The sequence below is a fragment of the Mucor mucedo genome, assembly GCF_025094135.1.
Source record: "Mucor mucedo strain NRRL 3635 chromosome Unknown EV154scaffold_1, whole genome shotgun sequence".
Classification (NCBI taxonomy): domain Eukaryota; kingdom Fungi; phylum Mucoromycota; class Mucoromycetes; order Mucorales; family Mucoraceae; genus Mucor; species Mucor mucedo.
The window spans coordinates 79,810-100,200 of record NW_026252285.1 but is presented as its reverse complement, the minus strand read 5'-3'; the positions used below and the strand labels follow the sequence as shown (position 1 = coordinate 100,200).

The window sequence follows — 20,391 nt, the reverse complement described above, 5'->3', positions numbered from 1 at the left end:
AGTTAAGAAAGGATGTTTTTATTTTACCTGCAGGTATATTTAAGTTATCACCTATAAAGGTACAAGAACTACATCTGGGGTGCTGCTTTGTCGTTGAAACACATTTGGTCGACTGTTGTCGTTCCAAACGGAGGTAGCCATAGAGTCTAAAGGACACCACTTTAATACCTGATGGATTCTGTGACCACCACACTTTAGATTATCTAAGAAAACCAGCCATTCCAGACTCGGTTAATATTGTAGTAATTAGGGCCAGAGAGATGTGCCAGCACGGTAAAAAAGTGAAACAGTTTCTTCCTACCTATCAAGATCTATTATAAGTGGCCTAAATATATGTTCAATCTCTTCACTATTGAAGTTATTTAGCGTAAGAGTGACTTTATCCTAAAATGAACCAATGGTTTTTTTTCCCTCAAAAAGAAGACTCTACGCGTATAATTATTTCGGCATAAAAACTGCTTGTCGTGTTCTTGCAATGGTAGTATTTCTGTCAGCCTTTTAATGCTGAAAATAAACAAGTTGCATATGAAGTAAGAAACAAATAAAATATTGCAGGCTTACCTCTTCATTTGATGTTGAAGCATACAAAGAAATATCTTTGTGTAAAATGAAGTTGCATCTCTCCCTGTTCTTGGCGGATTCGCTTTTCCAAAATCTCTTGTAGGTTTCGATTATAAATTTTAATGAATCGCTATTGTAAGCTTGGATTTGGAAAGAAACTAAACAGCCTTGGTGACTGAAGCCTTTTATTTTTATCTTTATGCTTAGCTTCTCATTCTTTGAAGACATTTTTTTCTTTTCGGATCTTTTCTGTGACTTATTTGAACGTGTAATAATTGCGAATAAAAAGGGAAATTAAAATGGAATACAAAGCAACTTTTATTGTAAATTGGTCCTTTTTATATTCAAAATTTCTTCTGGGCAGATCCAATTAACAGCTTACCCAGAAACTGGAAAATCAGTTACATATGAAACATGGCTTATTGTTATATGAACTCATATCCGGCACTTCTAGGTGCTATAAATATTCAATAAACAACAGAATCATCATCAAAAAAAAAAAAAAACCAATCACGTACCTTTTAGACAAAGAGATAATCAAGCGTGTCCCAAAATACCTCGAACTGTAAAGAATTCTTTGGGATGTTGAGCCGTTTTGCGGACTTTGCTGTCAACACACCATCCTTTCACTCAAGCTCATACATATAACCACTGCTTCCTGAATACAAGCTTGTAAGTTCTACTGTCTTTTGATATTAGATATACTTCCTTATGAAATCAATCGCCATGATGTGGTCAAAAGTGATATTTGTTTTTTAGGATGTTGCGAAAAATTGAAGAATTTGATAGTATATTTTTAGTTTGTTGCTTCAGGTTTATGGCCTCAGAGACTTTCGTGCGCTTCCATTCATTAGCACACATTACAACCTTACCCTTATCGTATTCTGTGGTCATGATTAAGTTAATCTTTCTTCCGTGTCCAAAAGTTCTTCTTCGGATATGTATCCATTTTTTTTTTTTTTTGCCTAACTGGTTCTTCATGTTTGCAAATGCGACTAATGCTCAAGGGTGTCGAGCTCCGAATCAGTAGCTACAACTACCATTTAGAAACACAAAAGCAATTTGATGCACCGATGGATGGCAGCAACAACAGCTAGACTCATGTCTTGTTAAGAAAAAAAAAAGTCGAACAACCTAAATAAACGTCAAAGAACAGCTACATTCAAAGAGAGTGTTGCCATTAACCAAAGTTACAGCACATTGTTAAAAAAATACTTTCATCGCTTACTGATTTGTCAAGCAGATATCTGGAATGAATTTAGCAGCAGTAAGGTCGAAGAATATGACGGTAGTTTTTAACAAGTCGGGGGAAGCGAGTAGGGCGGACTAAGAGGATGAGAAAGAAGATACTTGTGCTGAAGAGAAGATCGAAACCAGTGCTGATCCTGCCAAAGCCAATGCAGAAACTAAAGCAGACATGTCAAAAAATCAATGTCAAGGATGAAGCTGCTGACACACTTTTTCAACTTTTAATGATTGGATTAAAGGATGTAAACGCTAGGAGTAAACCTGCTTTGTATAAGTTGCTCAAGTTATCTGAGAAGAATTCAATAAGGGACAGATTGCTAGTGTTATCCCGCTTACTGTAGAAATAATTTTTTTGGATGGAATTAATAGTATATCCTGTTACAGATTATATTTTGGGATGGGTTTTGCATATATGCAATAAGAAAAGTGAGTGAAGCATAAATTTTAGTTGAAATTATCACCAGCGGTGGCACTTATTCTGTAAAATAAAGCTTTCTCGCCTCGAGCAATGACAGAAATGTTTTGTTTGTCTTACTCAATCTAACCTGATCTAACAGTTGAGCTCGAATGAAGAAAAACATTCTTTCTCCTTCTTCTAGGAAATAAACAATATTACGTTCTTATGAAGGAGATGTGATCTGATTTGTTAATGCTTACCATGATATGTGATATACAATTCTGACTATTATATTCTTATTAAGCAATTCTTAATTGTGGGAACGGTCCTCGATAGTATCAAGTAAAATATTATGGCGAAAACGTCTACAAAGGCCTGCCACTTCTTTTCTATGCCTTGTACAGATATGTTCTTCACTTTGGCTGCTCTTACATATAATTGAGTATTGTTTTGTGTAAAATAATCATGAAATCATAAGATTATTCCTTATAAAGAAGAAAATATGCAAGGACTGTATCTTTCACAAGGCACCCTAAATTGTTCGTTTTCAAATATATCCGATATCTTTGGCTATATTTCTATCCATCCTAAACTTACTGGATAATGGTTTACCGTAGTAACTACCACAGCAAAAAAAATATGTCCGATATGTCGTATAATGGTATTTTGATGTCTTTTTGATGTCATTTTTGTCAAGCGACATAAAAAATAAGTCTCTTTTATGGAGGAGCACAAAAAATAATTTAATAAAATAGAAATTCTATGTCGGCCGCAAAAAGAACATGTGTGATATGAGAATTTGATGACCAGGGACATAAAAGTAATAGTAATATTATGATCGCTTTCAAAAGGACACAAAATATATGTCTCTCATACGTTCTTTACTTATATGTTTTTTTTTGAGGCTGTATAAAAAAAAATATTGATGGTATATATTGTTCAAATGATAATTAGAGCCAAAAATATGGAAATCTACTAAAGGCTTTAACTTTTGCAAGGTACTGTGCTATATGTATTACAACAGGTTAATCATAGTTAAGGCATACTGTATATTCGACGAATTATACAAAACTAGTGAAGGGCATCAAGAATAAACGATTGATCATATTTGAGTAGGCTTTGGATTAAAATTACAGAACAAGATACTTCTTTTTCGGGAATGATTCGATAATTGTACGCAACCTGATCTATTAGCCTCTCGGTAGTGTCCAAAGTTCGACATATTTTTATGTGATTATGTGAATCAGTTGTAAAAGGGATCTCTCTAACAAGGAATATCGTTGTCTCGTTAGATCTCCAAATGCTGTACACCACACCAACTTTTTTTTCAGTGGCCCCATCGAAAGTAACTATTCTTGAACTACCCGATTGATTTATATTTATCCTTAATTGTCGAGAATCTTGTAATCGTTTGTATCCTCCAAACAAAGTAACCAGCATATTCATATCAAAATCTTGGCCGTAATACTCAAAAGCAGCTCTTTTTTTATACGCGTTGTTCCCAATAATATCTTTTAGATTGCAGGTCTTCTGTTTTAAGTAGCATGATCCTGATTCAAATTTATCTTCCAGTTGAATGTTAGCTGTTTTAGTATATTTCGCCTGTATGTCCTCAGCCACAAAGTTATTGATGCATTCAGACGGCTTCGATGATGATCTGATTGAACTCTTTATCATTCCAATGCTCCTTTCTAAACACCTCGCGCTGGTATAACGCATGGGCCCTAACTCTCTGATCGTATCAGCGACATGATTTAGATAATGTTGATTGATAGTAAAAACATTGATGTTTTGAGAGAAATTAACTTTTAAAAAGTATTGCCATTCAATAATACAACTTGATAAATATTTAGTACTGTATATGTATCAAAGGCTAAAGATATGTACACGTACTTTTCTATCTCTTCAACGTCTAGATGTGAGATCGATTTTTTTAAGCATAAAAAGCAAGCTCTTGATATTCTACTTAACGCTTTTTTTATACTTAAGTTCTCTTCATTAAAACGTGTACCAGGGCGTTGCTTTTCATACATTTCTGGCAAGATGGTAGGCACAACATATAATAGAAATTGTATCCAGTCGACACCTCTGCTATATCCAGATTTACAAGATATATCTACACAATATCATTAATTATAATTTATACTTACTTATAAATATGCCATGTTCGCTTACCGATAAATTTGCCTGTCAGCATTTTTGACTCAGAGATCTGTAGCTTTGCCATATGCGAGCCTAATTCAACTCTAAATCGCTTCTGCAAGAACAAGATATTTTTCCTCCCGTATTTATAGTTGTTATTTTCAATTACTTGCCATATTTGCCTGGCAATATTATGACCAAAAAGATGTAGCTCGTCTATACTGTAAAACATTGGCCCATGGAATGACTTAAGAATGGTAAATGGCGACGGATTTTTGAGTCCTTCACGCTAAATATAATTTCCACAAATATTAAGTCACTTATTAATGCAATAACCAAGTATATCTTACATTGTTAGCCAGTTTGTATTCCTCGATGGTTCTTAGCGGTGGCATTTCAGACATATTTTGAGGCGGGGGAAAGAACATTCCTACTTTTTTCATAGTGCTCTGGTCTTCTGAGTCTTTTTGGTGACTGACCCCTTCCATAGGGCATATTCTACAGCCATATTTGCTAGTATGGGATGAGCTTAAGCATAATTCGGCCTGACCCGGAATGTCTCCAATACAATTTAAAACGTGAACGTTAATCTTGTAACTGGTATTTTCATTGATAATTATCATTCCCTTAGATTCTAAAACTAACAGTTCCTTAATTAAAGGAGTCAGATAGCTGAATATATCCGCCTTTTTTGGTCCAGGAGTCACACCCAAGATCAATAGATTTTCTTTTTTATATCTAAATGTGCACATATCAGTCTTTCAATAATTATAGCGGATAACTATACCGGGCTAGTAATACCTTATCTCTGGTGGAAAGTTATAAATAACTGCCATTATTAAAGTCATTGACCTTCCATTTCGTTTAAAGGGTGCAAACCCATCCACGCATAGACCAATAGCTATGTCATACGGATTTTGAAAGAGACTTGTTTTCAGACTTTTGTAAGCATTTCCATCAAATATATCTTGCAACTCCTCGTGTGATTCAGCGCGATTTGTACGGTATAATAATTGTCTTCTACGTTCATTGCACTTGAAAAGCATCGCAATCTGTTGGTGTAATGGAAACATTATTGTTTTACCTTCATGATGAACCCTGCATTTTGTGTTTTTACAAGAATCGATCCCATCTGTAAAAAGGGTGCAACCGTTTTCACATGTTCTATACCCCATTGGAACTATGGGACAAAGCTGCTTGATCAACTTTTTGCCTTGGTATTTAGACATAAGCAATCTGTTATCTACGTTGCATTAGTGGGAAGTCATAAATTTACAATATGGTTGGCCTTACAAAAAAAACTTACCAGGACTAAGCAATGTTATATACTCGTTCATTAACGTGCGCAAAATTTCTTCATCAGCATTGCTTATGTTTGAGGTTGCCAGTTGTTGTTTTATTTGAAGGTCCTTATTTTCCAGCACAGTTAGCTCTTCTTGATTTTTGTCATTTAAATTTATTTTGAAACATTCAGCAATACGAGATTTGTATCTAGTAAACAAAGCGAAATATTTATCGTATACATCGTTATCAAGGAAACCCGAAATATCATCTTCGTAGTTCATATTTTCGTCATCTTTATTAATTACATCGTCTACAAACTAATGGTATCAATAGTCTAAAAAAAGCATAAGTCACGAAGATATTACCTTCATTCAAATTTCCCGAATGGGAGACAGTATAATAGAAGTTGTCAGTAGTTGGCATATCCCAGATAGTATTATCAACATTTTCGTTTGTCTCAAGTAAGCTATCGCCAATGATATTAATCTCGTTCCGACTCATTTCGTTATTTAAATGGTTATGTATATCATGGACAGAGCTGTTGGTTTCATCTGTATTATTCGTGGTATCATCCACTTTAATACTTATTAGTATATTGATTATCTTTTTGTATGGCCCATGGTTTATACTTTTAATGCTCATATTGTTGTTACTCCCATCATAATTTGGATTATATTCATCGAAGGTGTCACTTGTGTTATCGTTTGAGTTATCATGTGAACCACATACTATAGAATCGGTCTGATTAATATACATATTATTCTCTATATGGTTGTCAAAGTGGCATGCAGTGTCTTCTTTAACATCCTACGTGTATGTCAGCACTGTCAGATCAATAAATTCTGGATTAGATTATAATTATTTTTAACCTTATTGTCTTCACCCAGGATAATCCTTCTTCTTCTTTTGGAATCATCTTCTTTTATATGAGCTTCATAGGCTCTTTTCCCTTTGATTGTAATTTTGCAATTTTCACAATATTTCATTTTTGGAGAAAAGCGTAATAAGCAGCTTGGTGCTGCAGAATAGAATTTATAGATGTGACTTGACATCTTGCAGATCAGGAATAAATTTTGTTCACACACCTTGTTTTAACTTTTTGTTTTTTTAAAACCTTTAACAGAAATGACTAAACACGACGAACTTGTTAACCTTATAACTAACTTAAAAGAACAGAATAGCCAAGTTTTACAACTAAACCGAGAGCTAAAAATCAAAGTGGAGGCACTTGAAGCAAAGGTGGACTCATTGGCTGGCGCAAATGATATTTTGAACGCAAGTCTTTCCGAGTGTATAAACAGAACATCGAACAGTAGCGATGACAATTGTGCAGGATTTGTACGTATACCTGAGCCATCCGAGTTGAACAAAAGGGAGGCAATAAGACAATTGATAAAAAAGTATGTAACTGATGACGAAGCTGTATACCATTTTATTTTAAAAGAATGTCGCCAAAACATTACGAGTATCAAGGCTAAATATCCAAATACTAACTGGGGGGAATTGAACGTAAACATAAAATATTCTTTAATAGCAAAAACCACTGGCATTATCGTCGAGACAAATGCAGAGTTAAACTTTCTGAAAAGCTGTCAACGCTTATGGCCTGTAAGATTCATTTGTCAACAGCACTGGAGCTCAAAATCAAGCAAGTTCAGACGCAACAACAAAAATAATAATAATAGTGCTGATGATAACAATACCACTCCTCCGAATGTTCCAAGTTTAGAAGAAGAGGTATGCTTATATTGATGTTTTTTTATAAATGTCATTGCTTACTATTTTTTTTATTTTTACAGCAGAATTAAGCAGATGCATGTAAGAATTTTTCTAATAAAAAGACTGGTCCTTCATTAGCTGGAGCATTTTTGGTTTATAAAATGAAAAAAAAAATGTGAATAAATGGGAGGGGCGATGGGAGGAGGGGAAATAGCGATACCATAAAATAAATCCAAAAAATATTACATAAATATAGGACATAAAAGTATCATAATTTACATGGAACTTACGTATACATAACTATATTGTAAAAAATATGGTAAAATAATGGTAATAAAAAGACATCAAAATTGACACTTTTTACCATATTTCTGAACATAAATTTATGTTCTCAAGGACATAATTTTTACAGAAAAAAGCCATATTTTTTTTTGCTGTGTACTATAAAAAAAAAAAAAATTCAAATGAAAATTTTTCTAGATCCCAGAGAGGCCTTTTTTTACCCTGAATTGCATGCAAATCTTGCAATCATTCAGAGCCAAAAGCGGGAAACCCGATCTACCACACTTTTATAGAACTCCTGCCTTTGTATCTAAATAATAAGTTCTTTCTGAATGCATTGTACCTCCATTTGGAGATAGTTTAGGCACAATTTTGGGGCTATTCAGGATTAAATTCATACTCATTTGGATGTTGGTCAGGTTGAATTTACTGCTGATTTTGATATAGTTCATGAAAATAATCAGTGCTCTTCAGGCATAAATTTACGTCACTTTTGCCTATGTTAAAGATCGTACATTCCCTGATATTGGTATTTCTCAGCTATTTGAGTTTCCATTCATTTGTTTTAATTTAATAAATGAAACCATGGTAATGATTCGATTTCTTATGATCAATAATGAAGCTTCGGGCCTTATTAGCTTGATATTTGCCTTATTCTTTACACGATGTTGCATTATTGGCTATTCTTTTGAAGATTAAATGACATTATTTTTTATTATTGGTTCATTATTAGCGCAAACAAGGGTATCAGTAATATAAAGCGTATCCGGCAGAATAAAAATATATGATTTATAGTCTAAAAAGCAAATTTATTTCATAGAAACAGCGTCGGCAATTATAGACTTGGCAGCAGAGTGGTCTATTTAAAGAATGAGTGAAGGCTTCATTTACATAAGTAGTTCAATAAGCTATACCTGAATTTTATAGCATGAAAGCCGTATATAGCGCGTAGCTGTATGTTAAAGAAAGCATGAGAATAATTTCTGTCAATAATTGAAAAGAAAGGTAGCACTCTTGTAAATAAACCAGGCTTGAGCTCATTCGGTAAATTAAAGCATTTTGATTAGGAATTGGGCGGCTTCCTTTACAATTGGAGATTAGAGACTCAACACGCTTCGCATTTCCAGAGTAACCCACATAGTAAAGACTTGACAGAATAGTAAGGTGAATGAACAATCTCGTTGCCTATAAAAAAAAAGGGGGAGAGGGAAATAGAAATCCGTCCAGACAACATAGAATGAGTGTTAAATTTTTTCGTTTACTTGAATAAGCTGGGACTAGTCTACATAACGCCTGGTTGTAAATTAGAGCAATGTCATTTGAATGTAAACATACAAAAATATATTTGAACTTACTTAATTCTAGAAATGACACCGAAAATTATAAAGAGAGGCGATGAAAAATAATAACAATAATTAAAAAAAAACTGGGACCTGAATAGAGTTCAAAATAAGAGATTGTTATGATGGAGTTTCCTTTATGAGTAAAAAAAGAGGTCCCAATGTCAAAATAAATAAAAATAGACAAAAAATAACTTTTTACCCCTTATTTTTTTTTTTAAAAAACAGTAACAATGTCAAATCAACAAACCCCCCAAAGCCAAGGGGTCAGGCGCTTACCTCCCGCCGTTAAAACTGGCACTACTAGACGTACACCAAGTAACGGTTTTACACCACCTAGTAAACCATCAATAGTGGATACCATGGCAGAAGAACTGGCTGATCTCCGCGAAAGATTGGATCTGCTTGAGAACCCTCCTGTTGCCGATAGAAATGGCCCAATTACAACTGGCACTGATACTGAGATGTCTGTAAGTAAATCTGACGTGCACAAAAAAAGAAATGTCAATAATCATATTAGACATAGGCTGCTATTCGTCAACATTATAGGGACTATATCACTGAAAATGGGATTTGTGGATGGGACTTTTCGATGTCACTTATGAATGGGGTTAATCACCTTATTCTAAAGTACATTTTGAGACAGTTCGAACGACAGGAAATTGCTCAGTTAAATTCCCTTCACCGTCTCCATAAGATGTCCATTACCAAGGAAAAATGCATCAAGCTGCGTGTCAGACGTAATTTCGAAGGTCAAAAGCGTGCTTGGACACAGGCCAATACTCTGAATGATGAAGAGAGACGAATAATTAGTAGAGACAGAAACCAGAGGTCTAGGTTAACTGCTGTAAATATATTGTGTAATTACCAGTGATATACATCTAAAATTACCTTCAATAGAAAATCACAAGGAGAAGAAAAAACTTCCGGTTGTTCGAGGCAGACATTGTAGAATTGTTTCATCCAAAGGAAAGTTGCAAAGCATTTCTTAAAAAGGAGTACATGTCCGAAGACGAAGATGATCAGCTGAATCGCCATGGGCAAACCATCTCATACACCACTCTTCGACCCAGTTGGAGATCCACCCAGGTAAATATACATATATAAAAAAATGCACATACATACATACATACATACATAGTGTCTAATATACCCGTTGTCAATTGTGCCCTAGTTGAATAAAATGTTCGAAGAGCTGGATTCTCCCGCTGGGCGGAGAACTGCTGGACGGCCTTTGCCTCGCAACATCCGAGAGGTCGTATCGTCCTTACCAACTGAAACATTGGCTCGTTTGCCAAGTTGGGGTGTACGACATATGATTGAATGAATAAAAAGCTTTCTTCTCTTCGAAATGTCTATAGTTGTTTTGCATGGAGAACAAAATTAAAAATAAACCAAAAGTGATAATGTTAGAACTTGGATACTACTTTATTGTGGACGAAAAGAATATAATTAAAAAACGTGTTATAAAAATCTATACAATTCTTGATGGTCAATGAGAAAAACTATGGATATTTATATAAGGAACTGGGATAGTTCTAGGGAGAATATTAAGAGCCTTATTGGATCATGATGTAATAATCTGGTGATAGTAAATAATCAGCATGTCTTTAAATTTAGCCCTTCTGTCGTATTTGGGTACGATTCACTTAAGAATAATTAAGCAAATCGTTTAAATAAATAAACTATGAAATAAAACAACCTTTGATGTTGCATATCAGCATACGCTTGTATACTGCTATACAACTTCTCCTACTTCGAGTACATACTTCTATATAAAAGATTGCATGATTGGCCTAAATACGATATACGAATGACAGTTGGATACAGAATGCTATACCACTGAGTTACGATATCACCGATCGAGAAGAGAATCTTCTCAGATCAAATCAAGAATTATAAGATAGAGAAACTTAATGTTAATAGTTCTCTCAATGAAATAGCTAACCAGAGAGAGAATAGAACAGCTATTAATATAAATGGTTCATTTACTTATATATTGATATAATTATACTGCTGATAAAGAGTATAAAGAAATAGTGTATGAATTAATGGATACCTATCCTCTAAAACCAAATATACAAATAACGATAAGACATTTTATATTTGGGATCGTAATTTATTCATTACAAAGATAATGAATAAATGATCAACTATTATGTTCTATTGCCAATTACACTTGACAAACAAGTTTGTGTTGAGGATATCATAGATATAATAATAAAGTTAATTGTCACATCACCTTAAGGATGGATAATAAATATAAAAGTTAATCATGAATCACACATTACCCCGCTTGTTCTCATCCTACCGTTGGAGTCTGTACACAGGGCACATACCTGTGGCGAGTAAATATTTATTCTGCAAAAGCAATACAATCGAATGGGCCTGGACTATAGAATATTAATAGATCCTGAGCACAAATATTACTCTTGTCATTTGATGTTCAACTGTTGATCCCTCTGACTAATATTTATATACTCACTATGGAAGGGCTAAATTTAAAGACATGTTGATTATTTACTATCATCAGATTATTGTACATCATGATCCAATAAGGCGCTTAATATTCTCCTTAGAACTATCCCAGTTCTTTCTGATAGACCATGAAGACATTTTTAATACATTTTTGATACGTTTTTAATTATATTTTTTCGTCCATAATAAAGTGGTATCCAAGTTCTAACAGTATTACTTTTGGTTTATTTTTTATTTTGTTCTCCATGCAAAACAGTTTGCATCTTTTACAGTAACCGTTGCATGATCTGATAAATAAGTGTCTCGTAATACTAAAGATTTATTAGAATACTCATGCTCCCGATCCACTGATATGGGACAACATTAACTGGAAACAATTCTAACGAGTAGTGTTCATTTGACCCAAGGCGGAAAACAAAGTATAGATCTATTCCAAAACTAGAAAGGTTGACTCATCATTAAAACTCAGGAGAGTTGCGCAATATAAAAAGGATCAATTATTTCATAGCAGCAGAGTTCTTTTAGTCTATTCTTACCCCTAATAAAAATATACTTTTATCTCATTACTTTTCTATGTAATATTTTGTCAAATACCACAGCATTGATAAGCCAATGGAAACAGCCTCTGATAGAATTTTTGATTTTGAACTCATTCATCCCGATCTAGTTCATTCCACGTTGCAGTATAATAATCATCAATTCCGTTTTCAGGATCATCACAATTATTTTCAAGTAAGTTTAATTAATAATACTGAAGAACCTATTACAATTGAACTGAACACCCTAAAATAAATCAGCGATCAAAAATACTATAGTTGACGTAGACGAGTCTGAAAATGTGGTAAATGCTCCAAGAGCCACGCTTTTATTTTCCTTTTATGTAATATTTATAAAATAAACTATATAATCTAATGTAACTTTAAAACTGCCTTTCCTCTTCATACCTTCAAAAGGCACGCTTGTTATCAATTTTTTGTATGTGTTATCAATTTTAAGGGTGGGGATTCAGAACCAACTTCTGTACCATGGTGTGGGATTTACCACATTTTCAGACTCGTCTACGTCAACTATAGTATTGTTTGTCGTACCTTTAACAATCCCTATTGACTCCGACTCGTCTTCCAATGTGGTATGGTTTTCAGACATGGAAAAAATTGAGTTGACTATTCCTGTGCTTGTAGATTGTTGAGCTGTCGGCTTATAGTAAAAGTCCTCAAATGTAAATGCTTTTCTGCTCCAATTTGCATGTTGTTTTACTTCCTCAATTGAAGATCCTTTCTCTACTGCCTTTGTACTAGATGCTGACCTGATAGAGTGAGGTTTGTAATCCGAAGTATTAATGCCTGCTTCCGCCATCGAGTTCTTTATCCAACCAGACACTGTTGATGCACGTATAGACCCAACTTTGTTGTTATCGTTGATGTAAGCTAGGAACAAAGTATGTTCTTCTGGTAAATGTTGTCTAATCTGACTCGATTCTGACATAAACCATGCTAGGGTACGCACTGGACATAAATTTTCCTCGTCGATCAATCCAAGTTGGGATGACTTCACATTGGTTTCTTTTGCTTCTCGAAAAATAATGGTTGCTGTTACTATTTCATTGTTGTAAAATTCAAGATGTACATCTCGATGTTGTATACGACCTATGTCACTTCTTGGCCTTCCCATAGTACTCATACACAGAAGTAAAAGTGTCTTAATTTGCAAATCGTATAAACTAAGGTCCTTGGTGTTTTTCAACTTTTTGTTAATATAACTAATCAAAATATTTATATCCCAAGTAACTAATTGACTCTTTATTGGTATCTTAATTTCTTGGTGTCTTTTGGCTTTGAAAAATTCAATGATAATTGGTTGATTGGCCAGTGGCATTTTCTCTGGGTGTAATGTTTTGAATGTTGACGCTAATGCTGAACGTATCCCATTTAGGTGACTGGAAGAAAGATGTTTATATTCCATTAAAAAACGAAAAACTTGTTGTACATCATAATTTGTCGGTTCGATGATTGGTGTTTGTGTCTTGCACCAATTTACCCACTTTTTCCAACCTCCATTGTATACCTTTGTTGTGTTAGTACGTACTGATTTTTCCAGGAAATCTAGAGCGTCTGAACCTATCCCCTCTTGTTTCCTTTTTTTGCGGATAACAGCCAAGCGTTCATCGTCCATCCTTTCAGTCGAAACTGTTGCGGTGGTTGTAGTTGGTGTAATTGTGTGATCATCGGGTACCAATGTTGTGTGGGCCAGTTCGGTGTGATTAATACTACTTTCTGAATTTTTTGTTTGTGTATTTGTTGAATCACTTGAGGGATCAACTTCCATGGGGGAAACAGATACATTCCTTTTTTCAACCACTGTTGTGCCAGTGCATCCGTTGCTGATGCTGTTGGGTCTGGTTGTAGACTCCAGTACAAATTCAGCTGGTTGTTTGTTCTGGACGCAAAGGCGTCTATCTTCAGAGGTCCCCAATGTCTGTTGATTGTTCTGAAGATTGTTTTCGGGAGAGTTGCTTCGTACAATGGTGATTGATGACTTTGACGGCTTAATGCATCGGCCTGAATGTTTTGGATACCTGGTATGTGTTGATACATTACCTTGAACTGACGTTGATTGCATATCTCTTGTATCTCCACTGCTATTGTTTGCAGGTGAATCGACGAGGTCCCTCCTGATTTCGTTGTGTACTTCAGCGCTGTCATATTGTCGGTGAATATTTTGATTACAGATCCTTTCTTCACACATGGTGTATGGAGCTGTAGTGCAAATAGAATTGTTTTTAATTCCCTCACATTGATCGATTGTGAAAGCTCCTCTGCTGTCCATCTCCCCGATGTTTGCATCTGTGGTGATGTTACCCCCCATCCCAGGTCTGATGCATCTGTGTGGATGGTTATTGACGGAGTTAGGTATTGTTTGTGAATCGGTAATCCATTCTTGTGATTGATCCAATTGTTCCACCAGTTTAATTCCGCTATACTGTTTGTTGAGATGGTATAACTCGCCTCCCAATTCTGATGATTTTGGTGAAGACTGTGTGCCAAGTCTCGTTGTAGATACCTGATATGTAATAGGGCTTCTCCTATTGCTGGAATCATCGCTGTCATTTTTCCCATCAAACTTGCAAACCATCGACATGTTCGTGTTTTGGTTGATATTAAGGCTTGGTTTATGCGACTCTTTAATTTTGCCACCTTTTTCTCTGGGACTGAAATCTTCATCGTCTTCGTGTTGAATGTAAAGCCAAGGAACTCCTGAGTTTTCAATGGGGTGAGGATACTCTTCTTCCTGTTGATCAAAAAACCTAAATTCTCTAAGTGAGTAATTACCGTCTTTGTTACTTGATTCATTTTTTCCACCGATTTCTCTAGTATGCAAATATCGTCCAAATAATACACCAAGCGAATGCCCTGTTTCCTCAAAGGCTCCATCACGTGTCTCATAATTTTGCTGAAAATTCTTGGACTCACACTCATCCCGAAGGCAAGTGTCTTGTACTGGTAGACTGTACCTCTGTTCATGAATGTTAGATATTGTCGTGAGTTTGGGTGTATCGGAATGACTACGTAAGCGTCTTTCAAGTCTATCTTGCAAATATAATCTTCCTTTTCCATGATCTCGCGGAGAGCTGGAACTCCTTCCATTTTGAAATGCTGGCATTGAATAAAATGGTTGAGTTTCTGGCAATCTAAAATTGGTCTCCGTTTGTTGGTTTCTTGAATTGTGAAAAAGTTCGATAAGTAATTTGTTGACTGTGATGGGGATATCTCTATTATTCCTGCTTGCATGAATTTGTCTATCGCTTCGTTGACTGCTGTTTGCTCCATCTGGTTCAGGGTTAAATGTCGAATCCTCCATGGTGATGGTTGGCGATAAAATTGAATTTGGTATCCCTGGTTTACGATTGACAATGGCCAAGTGTGTGTTGTCATTTTTTGCCATTGTTGGTAAAAGTGTTGTAGGCGTCCCCCAGGGAGAATGCCGTCCTCCGGAATTGCGTAATTGGAGGGTTCTTCTATCTTCTTCAGAACAGGAGAATGAACTACTGTTGTGATTGGGTGTTGTTTGGGGTTGAGTTGTTGTTGTTGTTGTTGTTGTTGTGGTTGTGGTTGTGGTTGTGGTTGTGGTTGTCGTATTGACTCCCATTCGATCCTCCGCCCCTGGGTTGGCCTCGTCCAAAAAAAGATCCTCTACCGTATCCATTTCCTCCTCTTGAGCCACCTCTGGGCTGGAATCCACCTCGAGGTCCACCGCGGACATAACCTCGTCCTCGGTTGTTGCCTGCTTGTTGGAGAAGTCGTTGTTGGAATCTTGCTTCTTCGAGTTGTTGAAGGAATTGTTGGTCAAAGGCATTGTTTGACCTTTGGTCATCATCGTCTGTGGACTCCAAATGTTTAAGGCTGTTTGGAAGTCTAAGGGCCTTAAGTGCCATGTCTTTGGCTTCTCTTTCTTGCTTTTTGGCTTGGATGAATCCATAGACTGCCAGTTGTCTGCTCTGCTCTCTACATCTAAGGATGATTGATTGTACTTCTGCTTCTCCCAAAGTTCCTGTTGTGAGAAAATTGAGTTGTTCGAAAATCTCTGCTGCAATTTTGGCTTGGAAACGAGTACTTTCTGTGAGTTTGTATACATTGTTGACAACTTGGGATGTTTCAACGGTATGTCGTTTGAGCTCGGGGTAAATACTTTTGTTGATTTTCTCAGGTGTTGTCCATTCATCGAGGAGGTACCTGTGGCTTTCTCGTTTAAACTTTTTGAAGTTTGTTTCATGTTGGCTGGAAGATAAACTCTCCAACTCGGTAACGATTTCCACTGGTAGTGGGGTCTCGTTTGACTTGAGTTCATCTTTAACTGCGAGTCTTCTTTCGAATTCTTTAAATAAGGCTTCAACTTCTGACTGAGTAAATGTTCGTTCATTGTTTTCTGCCATAGTCTATTCCACGAATGCGCGGCTTTTGAAGGTATGAAGAGGAAAGGCAGTTTTAAAGTTACATTAGATTATATAGTTTATTTTATAAATATTACATAAAAGGAAAATAAAAGCGTGGCTCTTGGAGCATTTACCACATTGGAAGACGAGTCGGAGTCAATAGGGATTGTTAAAGGTACGACAAACAATTGAAAAATATCGCAAACAAATTAGAGCGGAAATAACGATCTTTTTTTAAAAAATATCGCGATTGGCGATATCGATAAAATTTTCTAAAATATCGTTATTGGCAATATCGATCAAACTTTCCAAAATATCGCGATTGACGATATCGATCCATAAATCAAAAAAACAAAAAAATATCGTTGGATGGGGTAAAAAAAAATGGGGTAATCGATAATCGATATAATATTACTTTTACACCCCTGCTGAATCAGGATACAGGCTTAAAATTGATACGTTTGTATATATTGGAAAAAAAAATTTATTTATAAAAAAAAACTAAATAACGTCGAATCTGACCATGATGAACCTCTTCAAATATGGAAAATGACCAGTAAAATATGACCAGAGACAGACATAATCAGAGGAACTACGATAGTGACCACACGAAGACCTCAGAAGAACAGCAGTATCACTTACCTGCAAAAATATGGTTTACGTTAATAAGAGAATAAATTATCATGTTTAGCAATGTGTACCTTTACAAAACCGTGGGATGTACGAGCCTCAAATAAACAGTAATATCAATCAGCTTTAAAAAGTTGGGTTAACTTAATAATAAACAAGTATACCAAAGTCAAGTTATTTACCTTTCCACAGGTAATCAATGTATTGATTCCTTTGGCTATAAAAATGCGCTAATAGATATAAGAAAGTAGTTAGAGTTCCTTACCGAGCAAAGAGCATTGGTCTGATCCTAAATTAGAAAGTGGATGACTTCCAAAACGCAAAACAGAAATTAAATTAACTTAAAATTAACTACGGAAATTCTATTTTCCGAGGTTAATTTCGCATGCCTTCCAAAACGCACAAAAATTAAGATTAATTTTTTTTTTAATTTTATTAATTCAAATAATTCATGATTTCTTGCTCCCTTTGCTTCCAATTAGCGTAGTAAACCGTTCTGATTTGGTTTACACCAACGGTTCTTACACGGAAGTTGTGTAACCTCCATACAAGGGTCAAAATATCTCTACGCTGTTCCTTATCAGAAGGAAGTTTTGCATGCAGCCTTCCAAATGACCCTTGTATGGCTCTCATTCCCCATTCTACTTGTGGTATTTTGGATAGTAGAAATTCAGAACAAAAGGAAATAAAACAAAAGTAAGAATACTTTGAGACTGTTGGTATGCTTTATTTCAGTTAAAAGAGAATTAGGGATTATCAAGGTCAAAGAATAAAGGATATATATAAGATGTCTGAATTTAAATTATAAAATTATTGCATAATGGAAGTACACTATTTTAGTGCGGTGTCTTCTTGCACTATTTTAGTTAAGGACTTGTAGAGACTAAAGAAGTGTATTTGCTTTATAAAGTAGTGATGCTGAGATATTAATATTTTAGTGTTAGATATATGATGTAAGTGTATCTGATGTTATTTTTATTATGGTTTTTATCAAGAAGAAAGTCAGATCATCACATTATCCCCACCCAGGTATTGACTAATACCGGCAAAATTTACTTATCAGATCGTTTGCTCCTTTTGTTGAAGGAGTTGTTACAATCTTCACTTATTCCTGCCGATCTTTTTCTTGTTACTGGTTCATGATTGGGAGTGATTCTTTGATCTTTTACGGCTTTCAATGTTTTCTTGTTTGCTTTGTTAATAGCTTTAATACTTTCAGGGATTTCACCTATTCTTCTCCAATATTCAGTGATAAATTTTGGATCAGTGAAGTTATCGGCAGGTTCCCATGTATCATGCGAATCATCATAATTTAACCATCTGCATCTATACAAGTATTGATTTTCTGGATCTTTCTTGTGACCAATAATAGCTTCCACTTCATAGAAAATGTCATCTTCAGGCATAATATCAGCTGATGTTACTTTTAATAAGGATGGAGGATAATTTCTGGGTTCTATAAAACCTTTTTCATTTTTCAGTACATATGTTCCAGCAGCTGTTTTTCTGACTATTTTATAAAATCCTTTATAATGTGGATCAAGTTTATTTTGTTTGTCAGTTATTAAAATCATTACTGTTGATCCTGCTGGTATGTCGATCATTTTGTGGCTTTTATCAAATATGGCTTTTTGTTTATCAGTGACGCGTTTGACTTGTTCGTATACAGCAGGATAGACCACTTCAGTCATAAATTTTATTTTATTTTGTAATTCCTTATTTATTTTATCTGAAGTTGGCTTGTCCTTTTCTTTGCTAAAATCTTCAAAGTCATTAGGATTTCTACCGAACATTAAGGAAAACGGTGTGCTTTTCGTACGAACATTATATTTACTATTAAGGAATAACTGGGTAGGTGCCACCTTCATGTCCCATTCCGCGACGTTACCAGTTTATTTGTTTCTTTATAGTTTTAACGGCAGATTGTACAGCTCTTTCACTTGCACCTATTTCCCCTAGGGTGATATTGTGAAATTAATGTGTGGTTGAATCCCAAGTTTTCTTTTATGCTGTTTACAAGGCTATTGATGAACTCAGATCCATGATCACTTTGAAGCTTACGCATAGGTCCGAAGGTGCAAAGGACATCAAGGATTTCAGTGGCCACACTTATAGCAGATTTATCAGGTATAGCTCTTAAAATGTAGAACTTGGAAGCTATATCGATCATAACTAATAAATAATGGTTTCCCCTTATAGATGTTGTGAATGGTCCTGCTAGATCAATACCCCAACTGTCACCAGGAAGAGTAGCTAAGACAGGCCTTAATGGGTTATATCCTTTTTGTATGATGTTGTGGCGTTGACAAGGTACACATGCTTGTAATAATTCATTTGCATCTTTTTTTAAGTTTAGCCAGTAGATACCGTTTCTTTTTGATGCTTAGTAATATCGCTTCGACACCAAAGTGTCCTTTACTATGTTCATGTGACAATAGTTTCATACGTTCTTCTGTGTTGGAGGTGTAAAGTATTCACCACTCTCAACTTTTGGCAGTTCTTCTTGTACTTTGCGTGCAACTCTGCTTCTCATGATGGATTTATCCCCACCTAGTTCGTTTGACGGTTCATAATCGGTTTCAAAGAGACGAGATAAGGCATCCGGAAGGATATTGGCAATACCCGGCAAATGAACGATTTTAAAGTCGTATTGTAGAATGGTGTTCATCTATGACATCATCATGAGATTAGCAACGCGTTGAGTATGTAGGCAAGTTAAGGCTTTATGATCTGTATATAAGGTAAATGTAGAACCGGAGACGTATTTATGGAAGCGTTTTAGAGAGAAGACTAGAGCAAGCAATTCTCGTTTCGTGGCAGAATATTTTCGTTCACTTTTAGACAGGCTTTTTGCAATAAAAGATATGTACTTTATTTTACCATCAATTTCTTGATACAATACAGACCCAATTCCAGTGAGTGATGCATCACAACTTATAGAGAAGGGGGAGCATTCATGTCAGGATATGAGAGAACAGTATCATTTAAAAGAGCTTTTTTAAGATTGTCAAAAGCTTGTGGATGTTGATTAGTCCATAATTTGTCAAGTGATTTTGCATGGCGCAATGGGTCAAGAGGACTCATGATAGTAGATACATTCGGAATCAAAGTTCGAAAGTCGTTGATCAGTCCACAATAGCGCATAATATCTTTGCCATTTTTAGGTTTGGAAAATTCTAAAACATTGGCCAGCTTACGACGATCCATACTGATACCTTTGGGAGAGATATGAAAACCCAATAGATAAATCTCACTTTGGAAGAATCTACATTTATCAGGGTTTAATTTCAGGTTTACATCAGTTAGGCGTTGAATGACTTGTTTTATGTGTTGTTTATGTTCTTCAACTGTTTGACTTGCACATACAATATCATCTACGA

The 20,391-nt window shown here is 35.3% G+C and overlaps 2 protein-coding genes across 2 annotated transcripts; one reads left to right on the top strand and one right to left on the bottom strand.

The window, feature by feature from the left end:
- Positions 1 to 51: 51 nt before the first annotated feature.
- EV154DRAFT_475498 (uncharacterized protein) lies at positions 52 to 789 on the bottom strand (the record flags this gene model as incomplete). The annotated part of the gene is made up of 3 exons (XM_051597980.1): positions 52 to 203; positions 302 to 311; positions 562 to 789. The coding sequence occupies 3 exons, from the start codon at positions 787 to 789 to the stop codon at positions 52 to 54; spliced, it is 390 nt and encodes a 129-aa protein (XP_051463586.1).
- An 8,392-nt stretch (positions 790 to 9,181) lies between these two features.
- On the top strand, positions 9,182 to 10,393 carry EV154DRAFT_597570 (uncharacterized protein). Its single transcript, XM_051606999.1, has 4 exons — positions 9,182 to 9,443; positions 9,500 to 9,820; positions 9,874 to 10,062; positions 10,148 to 10,393. Exons 1-4 carry the CDS (start codon positions 9,207 to 9,209, stop codon positions 10,298 to 10,300), a joined length of 900 nt encoding a protein of 299 aa, XP_051463585.1. The 5' UTR covers positions 9,182 to 9,206; the 3' UTR covers positions 10,301 to 10,393.
- The last annotated feature ends 9,998 nt before the right edge of the window (positions 10,394 to 20,391 follow it).